The sequence below is a fragment of the Antedon bifida genome, chromosome 4 (assembly GCF_963402885.1).
Source record: "Antedon bifida chromosome 4, ecAntBifi1.1, whole genome shotgun sequence".
Lineage (NCBI taxonomy): Eukaryota > Metazoa > Echinodermata > Crinoidea > Comatulida > Antedonidae > Antedon > Antedon bifida.
In genome coordinates, this window is record NC_136229.1 from 29,784,131 (window position 1) to 29,793,100 (window position 8,970).

The 8,970-nt window shown below is 31.7% G+C and overlaps 1 protein-coding gene across 1 annotated transcript in view; it reads right to left on the reverse strand.

Moving 5' to 3' along the window:
* The window catches only part of LOC144839326 (uncharacterized), a 63,483-nt gene extending 55,516 nt beyond the window's left edge, over positions 1–7,967 (reverse strand). The window contains exons 1-14 of the mRNA XM_078694641.1: positions 7,904–7,967; positions 7,500–7,754; positions 7,112–7,396; positions 4,901–5,149; positions 4,501–4,755; positions 3,922–4,167; positions 3,161–3,406; positions 2,669–2,911; positions 2,288–2,530; positions 1,943–2,194; positions 1,340–1,597; positions 903–1,145; positions 506–748; positions 165–416 (exon numbers count right to left, since the gene is read on the reverse strand). Coding sequence (XP_078550767.1) covers positions 165–416; positions 506–748; positions 903–1,145; positions 1,340–1,597; positions 1,943–2,194; positions 2,288–2,530; positions 2,669–2,911; positions 3,161–3,406; positions 3,922–4,167; positions 4,501–4,755; positions 4,901–5,149; positions 7,112–7,396; positions 7,500–7,722 — 3,238 coding nt within the window. The 5' untranslated portion in view covers positions 7,723–7,754; positions 7,904–7,967. The remainder of the gene's footprint in view (positions 1–164; positions 417–505; positions 749–902; positions 1,146–1,339; positions 1,598–1,942; positions 2,195–2,287; positions 2,531–2,668; positions 2,912–3,160; positions 3,407–3,921; positions 4,168–4,500; positions 4,756–4,900; positions 5,150–7,111; positions 7,397–7,499; positions 7,755–7,903) is intronic.
* Between the last annotated feature and the right edge of the window lie 1,003 nt (positions 7,968–8,970).

Below are 8,970 nucleotides of genomic sequence, written 5' to 3' on the forward strand. Positions count from 1 at the left end.
CATTATTATGTTTATGCATTCAATTATTTATAATATTGATTTTTTTTGCAACATTAAAATCTGCTATTCTATATTTTATTTGTGATTTTACAAAATAATTTGTGTAAAAAAATCTATAATCTAAAAAATGTAAAATAATATAAATCAATAATCACAATGCTCACCCTCAATTGTTATTAAGAAAAAGCAAGATGCGTCATTTCCCGATGGATCCTGTGCCATGCAGCTTACAGTTTGTTGTATTATTGGCCAAATAGCATCAAACTGGTCACCTGATTCACTCGTACAATCATATGTAACGTTACCTGAATTATCAGTAACTGATACATTCCAATAAACAGTTGAGTATGATTGGGACTCATCTGTATATGCCATAATGTTGCCACTAGGGCAATCAAATACAGGATCTTCATTATCTGCAATAAAATAAATAAAATGAAAAACCTATCTGCAAATGTTAGTAAATTTTCATGTATTTTCTTTATCATCATTCAATTATACTTACCAATTACAGTGACATTGAACATGCAAGTTTGCACATTATTTGATGCATCTGTTGATGTGTACATTACTCGAGTTGTTCCAATATTAAACAGTGTATATGGTTCATAGTTAGAGGTTAATGTAGGTTCTAAACCACTGTTGTCTTTTGTTTCTGGTATTGGCCAGGATACATTAGCTGTTGCTGAATTGAAATCGGTGTACACAGTCACATTGGACACACAGTTCAAAGTAGGAGACTCGGCATCTGTTTAATAAATTGAAAAAGTACATTATCTAAAGTACATTTTAAAATGCAGTTTATCTTTCTCTTTATGTAATACTATTTTTTAAAGAAATTTTGTAAATACATTAACATGTTTTATAGTAATTATTTAATACAAATTAAACTTTAATCTTACCAATTACAGTAACATTGAATGTACAGATGTCTTCGTTTCCATACGGATCACTTGCTGTGTAAGTCACCTGAGTTGTTGTTGCTGCAAAGCCATCACCTGGCTTATGTGTAGAGATTAAGGAAACATTGCCTGAATTATCTGTAGCATTTGGAGTCACCCAAGTAGCATTAGTGAATGGTAACATACTTGTAGTATTCAAAACAATGTTCATTGAACAGCTCGATATCACAGGGTCTTCTTCATCTGTTTAAAAAGCAAATTAATAATTCAACAATTAATAAGTAATTGCATAATGTTAAGAAATTAAAACTGCAAGTAAGAAGGTATGATGTTCGTGGGTTGTTTGCATTATTGGGCAAGATATTTATTTATAATCAATTCCATTCAAACATTAACTTTTTTACTGAAAATCATTAAAACCATCTAAAAAAACTCACCTCGTACAGTGACATAAAATGTACAGTTATCACTGTTTCCAAATGCATCAGTTACTGTATATTCAAGTATTGTTGTTCCAATGGGGAAGTGTTCACCAGATTGATTATAACTTGAACCTGATCCTTTTAGGCTGAGATCATATAAAGATTCTGTGTTGTCTGTGTATTCAACATCCCATTGAATCCAAGCTGTTGCTTGTCCATTGTCTGTTGTCACATTGAAGTCACTGGGGCATGTTATATTTGGATTTTCATTATCTATAAGAAAAAAATTACAACTCTTTAATATTTAACTGTTGAATGTTTAAACAAACCAATGTATTATCCAACTGTTTGATATTAATTTCACTGTTTTAATAATAGTAAGTTTTACATTCCTTACTGATTCTTGTTTTTAATAATCTCTTAGTTTCCTAAAAGTCAAATCTAATGGAATGTTACTGTGTAACAGGATCATGTCTATTTAGTTGCAATAATAAAATAATAAACTAATGAGAATCAGTTATTTTGTTGTAGTGTTTTTGTGTACTGTAGACATAAGATCCAAAATAAAAAAACATTTTGTACACAGAAATCAATATAATACAATTTTTATAAACTCACCATCAACAGTTACAGAGAAAAAGCAAGATGCGTCATTTCCCGATGGATCCTGTGCCATGCAGCTTACATTTTGTTGTATAATTGGCCAAACAGCATCAAAATGGTCACCTGATTCACTCGTACAATCATATGTGACGTTACCTGAATTATCAGTAACTGATACATTCCAATTAACAGTTGAGTATAATTGGGAGTCATCTGTATATGCTATAATGTTGCCATTGGGGCAATCAAATACTGGATCTTCATTATCTTTAATAGATTAAAGAAATACCAAATAAGCAAGTTTAAAATGTTTTTATATAGATTTTAGTTGTAATATTTATACCCATTAATCGTACTTACCAATTACAGTTACATTAAACATGCACGTTTGCACATTATTTGATGCATCTGTTGAAGTGTACATTACTAGAGTTATTCCAATATCAAACAGTGTATAGGGTTCATAGTTAGAGGTTAATGTAGCTTCTAAACCACTGTTGTCTGTTGTTTCTGGTATTGGCCAAGATGCATTAGCTGTTGCTGAATTAAAATCGTTGTACACAGTCACATTGGACACACAGTTCAAAGTAGGAGACTCGGCATCTGTTTAATAAATTGGAAAGTACATTATCTAAAGTACATTTTGTAATACAGTTTATCTTTCTCTTTATAAAAAGTACTCTTTAAATAAAATTAAATTGAAATGTTTTATAGTAATTATTTAATAAAAATTATTCTTACCAATTACAGTAACATTGAATGTACAAATGTCTTCGTTTCCATACGGATCACTTGCTGTGTAAGTGACTTCAGTGGTAGTTGCTGCAAAGCCATCACCTGGCTTATGTGTAGAGATTAAGGTAACATTGCCTGAATTATCTGAAGCATTTGGAGTCATCCAAGTAGCATTAGCATATGAAAGCATTCTTGTAGTATTCAAAATAATGTCCGTTGGACAGCCAGTTAGTACAGGATCTTCTTCATCTGAAAGAAAAGAAATGACATGTGAAAAGGTTAAGTTGATGAACTTTTTTATAATATCATTAATTTACTATCAATCGTTTTATGTGAGGTTGCGCTGATGGTCCTATAAACACGCACACACATCTGGTATAATGTGGTGGTTGTAATTACAAACAACAAAATGGTTACAGGATCTTCAAATGGGATGTTCCATTGGCTACAATATGCTTCATCCTTATTTACAAAAGATGTACACAGTAGCAGTATTACCTTTGACAATTATCACAAAAGTGCAGATACCAATGTTACCATCTTCATCTTCAGCTGTTATGTTAACAGAATGAGTTCCAACATAAAAACTATCACCAGGATAATTCACTTGAGTAACTGTTAACATGCCAGAATTGTCCATAGGTTTGGGGTCATCCCATGACACGTTGGCATATGCAAAGCCTTCATCAGTGACTACTTCTATTGGAGACATTGGGCAGTTGAGAAACACAGGATCTTCTGTATCTACATATTCCACAAAAATCGTTATTCTACAATTATTACATATTTACAAGGTTGTAATAAAAGACAACGTTTTGAATAAAATTAAAGTACAAACTACTTTGTGAGTACTTGCTGTGACACTTGGCTTAATACGCAAATTGTCTTATTTTTCTAATTGTTTTCCAATTTTGTTTGGGAATAATAATATGTTTTTTGTATTTTATTTAAAATAAATATTTGGCTTTTTGTAATGTTTATTTAGAAATGCACCGTCATTTTAATAACATGTGTCTTCGATCTGAAAGCGATGTTCAATAAAGTTACTTTTTACAACTTATAAATATTGACATTCATTGAAGATAGTTAGTCTTCACATGTTATCAAGCTTCTGAAGAAACATAAATTAATCTGGTTAAATGCACTACCTAAAACCTAAAGTGAATATGTGTTCACTCTACTAACTGCTTCCCAATAAAATAAGCGTCTTGAAAGAGTAAGAATTAAAATATGCTTAATTACTTGTACAAAACAAATACCTTGAACTGTTACTTCAAATACACAAGTTGTTTTTAATCCTGAAGTATCAAATGCTGTGTATGTCACTGTAACTGTGCCAATTTCAAATATATCACCAGGTATATGACTGGATGTTTCATTGAATATTTCAGCATTATCAGTGGCTATTGGTTCTATCCAAGAAACAGATCTATTTGCCATTCCAACAGGGTTCATGACAATTATTGAATCGGTAGGACATCCAATGTATTTAGGAGGCTCAGTGTCTTAAAATTAATATATTATGTATAATTATAAATCAATAGATCAGAAACAAAATCTATAAATTTACAATGTTATCATTGAAACACTATGATTGTAATGAAACAATGGCGCCGGATCCGTTTCTGTAATTGTAATGATGTGAGTACCGATTGGTATCATGTCTTTAGTATTTGAGACCCCTTTCCTATGTTGTTTAAGTGACATTTGATGAGCAGTTACTGAGTTGACTTATAATTAACTATTAATAAAATACGTAATAGGAATACAAATTACATTTAAAATAACGACATTACTGTAGCTCAAATTTAATTTCCTCCAATGAGGTACAGTCTTACCTTCAACAGTGATAACAAAACTACAGCTATCATTGAAATTACCAGCTGAATCTGAGACATTGTACTGGACTGTTGTGTCACCAATTGCAAACTGATTATCACCAGAGGTGTAGTCTGCTACTGGTACAGGAGTCTCTCCAGAGTTATCAGTAGCTGTCGGTTCCATCCATGTTACATTGATGGCAAATGCCTCACCGGTTGTTGTGTTAACAATCATATTCATTGGACAATCTATAATATCTGGGGCTTCTGGATCTAAACAGGAAAGGAATTGTAATTTATAGTAATAATACCCCCTGAAGAAGATGAAGGGGAATGCGATTATAACAATAATTTCTATATTCTCGATTTCATTTTGATATTTTAGTCGGAGGGAAAAAAAGACCCAAAAAATGCTTACCAGTAACAGTTACTGAAAAGTTGCATGTTGCTACATTGCCTGAACTATCAACTGCATCATATCTAACACCAGTTCTACCAATATCAAATTCATTATTTCCAGGATTGTACTTGGACGTTGGTGTTATATCTTCACCAGAATTGTCAAATACTATTGGATAAGTCCAGTTAACATTGACTGCTTGATCTAAACCATCTGCAGTAGTAGTTGTAATATTAGGTGAACAGATCAAGACTGGATCCTCATTATCTATTTAATAATACAACATAAAAAATTAATAATTACTAATACTAAAATAATATTATTACATATTTTTAATTGTAGAATGGAACAAAAAATGTCCTTCTTTCCACCTAAAATAGTTGATTTCTGGTTGCGAAAAACATATTTGACATACATTTTCTCAAACTTACCGTATAAAAAAAAAGTAAACAAGTCATTACATTATTATCATAATTACTATATGAAAAGTATAAACAAACTAAATAATTAATGATACGTATTACAATTATAGTCTTCTTTGAAATTGGTGAAGAATTATTAACGAAAACGATTGTGAGTTCATCCGTTAATGATGATTGTAAGGCAAAGAAATCATCACTGATTGGATGTTGTTGTAATTTAAATTAATTCTTGTTTTTTTCTAAATTATATAATTTCAAGCTAGGATTTCTATTAATTTACCTTCAACACTAAGTCCAACGTCACAGGTGTCAATATTGCCATAAGGATCAGTTGCTGTAAAAGTGATTGTGTGAGTACCATATGGTATCATGTCACCAGAATCAAAAGATGACGACATCACAGTCACAAGTCTACCACTATTGTCACTTGTCACAGGAGGATCCCAGGTGACAGTGGCATTTGGACTTCCTATATCTGTGCTGACATTTACTAGTCCATACCCTTCTCCAATGTAATTGTTTGAAGTGACATTTGTCGGGCAGTCAATCAATGGACTTTCATTATCTACAAAAAATAACAGGAATACAAAAAATTAGAATTTTACAAAACCACATTAAAGAAACTATAACTAAAATTTCATTTCCTCCTATAGGAAACAGTCTTACCTTCAACAGTGATAACAAAACTGCAGCTATCATCTAAGTTACCAGCTGAATCTGAGACATTGTACTGGACTGTTGTGTTGCCAATTGCAAACATATTATCACTAGACGTGTAGTCTGCTACTGGTACAGGAGTCTCTCCAGAGTTATCAGTAGTTATTGGTTCCATCCATGTAACATTGATGGCAAATGCCTCACCAGTTGTTGTGTTAACAATCATATCCATCGGACAATCTATAATATCTGGTGCTTCTGGATCTAAAACATGAGGTAATTATAACTTATAATATATAATAGTAATAAATACTCAGGAAAGAAGATCAAGGTAATAATGCATTTAGCAAAAATGTATATATTAATTAATTTAAATACATCAGAGGAAAGAATGAAAGACATCTATGCTTACCAGTAACAGTAACTGTAAAGGTACATGTGCCTGCATTGCTTGAACTGTCAACTGCATCATATATAACATCAGTTCTACCAATATCGAATTCATTATTTCCAGAAATGTGATTGGACCATGGTGTTATATCTTCATCAGAATTGTCAATTACTATTGTATCAGTCCAGCTGACATTGAGTGCTTGATTTGAACCATCTGCTGTAGTAGTTGTAATATTAGGCGGACAAACCAAGACTGGATCCTCATTATCTAATAATACAAAAGGAAGAAACAAGAATGACTAATGCTATAATCATATTACACATTTTAATGGTAGAATGGGACAAAAATGTCCTATCTTCCAGGTAATAGTCGATTCTTGGTTGCGAAATAACATTTTGATACAGTATATATTAAATTTCTCAAACTTACCATATAAACAGATAATAAACAAGCCGTTACATATATGCAAAGTAATAATAATCGTAATTATTACAATTATAGTGCGCTTCAAAATGAAGAATTATTGATGAAAATGACTATGGGTTCATCAGTAAAGATTTAAAATTTATATAAAGGCCAAAGAATTAATCGTCAGTTAGTAATTACTTGGATTTACCTATGCAATATAAAATATATTCTCTTTGTGTTGTATGTTGAAGGTGAATCTTATAATATGTTTATAATGTTGTTTATAAAAATTATAATTCCTGTATTTTGTAAATAATTATCAAAATTACAAAGAGGTTTCTATTTTACCTTCAACATTGAGGCCAAAGTCACAGGTGTCAATATTGCCATAAGGATCAGTTGCTGTAAAAGTGATTGTGTGAGTACCATATGGTATCATGTCACCAGAATCAAAAGATGAAGACATTACAGTAACAAGTCCACCAGTATTGTCACTTGTCTCAGGAGGATTCCAGGTGACAGTGGCATTTGGACTTCCTATATCTGTGCTGACATTTACTAGTCCATACCCTTCTCCGATGTAATTGTTTGAAGTAACATTTGTCGGGCAGTCAATCAATGGACTTTCATTATCTACACAAAAATAACAGAAATTAAAAAATTTAGAATTTGACAAAACCACATTAAAATAAACTATAACTCAAATTTCATTTCCTCCTATATGAAACAGTCTTACCTTCAACAGTGATAACAAAACTGCAGCTATCATCAAAGTTACCAGCTGAATCTGAGACATTGTACTGGACTGTTGTGATGCCAATTAAAAACATATTATCACCAGAAGTGTAGTCTGCTACTGGTACCGGAGTCTCTCCAGAGTTATCAGTAGCTGTCGGTTCCATCCATGTAACATTGATGGCAAATACCTCACCAGTTGTTGTGTTAACAATCATATCCATTGGACAATCTATAATATCTGGTGCTTCTGGATCTAAACCATGAGGTAATTATAACTTATAATAAATAATAGTAAAAAATACTCAGGAAAGAAGATCAAGGTAATAATGCTTTTATGCAAACATTTCTATATTAATTAATTTAAATACGTCAGAGGAAAGAATAAAAGCCATCTGTGCTTACCAGTAACAGTAACTGTAAAGGTACATCTTCCTGCATTGCCTGAACTGTCAACTGCATCATATATAACATCAGTTCTACCAATATCGAATTCATTATTTCCAGGAATGTGATTAGACCTTGGTGTTATACCTTCATCAGAATTGTCAATTACAATTGGATCAGTCCAGCTGACATTGAGTGCTTGATTTGAACCATCTGCTGTAGTAGTTGTAATATTAGGCGGACAAACCAAAACTGGATCCTCATTATCTAATAATACAAAAAGAAGAAACAAGAATGACTAATGCTATAATCATATTACACATTTTAATGGTAGAATGGGACAAAAATGTCCTATCTTCCAGGTAATAGTCGATTCCTGGTTGCGAAATAACATTTTGATACAGTATATGTTAATTTTCTCAAACTTACCATATAAACAGATAATAAACAAGCCGTTACATATATGCAAAGTAATAATAATGGTAATTATTACAATTATAGTGCGCTTCAAAATTGGTGAAGAATTATTGATGAAAATGACTATGGGTTCATCAGTAAAAATTTAAAATTTGTATAAAGGCCAAAGAATTAATCGTCAGTTAGTAATTACTTGGATTTACCTATGCAATATAAAATATATTCTCTTTTGTGTTGTGTGTTGAAGGTAAATCTTATAATATGTTCATAACGTTGTTTATAAAAATTATAATTCCTGTATTTTGTAAATTATCAAAATTACAAAGATGTTTATATTTTACCTTCAACATTGAGGCCAAAGTCACAGGTGTCAATATTGCCATAAGGATCAGATGCTGTAAATGTGATTGTGTGAGTACCATATGGTATCATGTCACCAGAATCAAAAGATGACGACATTACAGTAACAAGTCCACCAGTATTGTCACTTGTCTCAAGAGGATTCCAGGTGACAGTGGCATTTGGACTTCCTATATCTGTGCTGACATTTACTAGTCCATACCCTTCTCCAATGTAATTGTTTGAAGTGACATTTGTCGGGCAGTCAATCATTGGACTTTCATTATCTACACAAAAAAAACAGAAATTAAAAAAATTTGAATTTGACA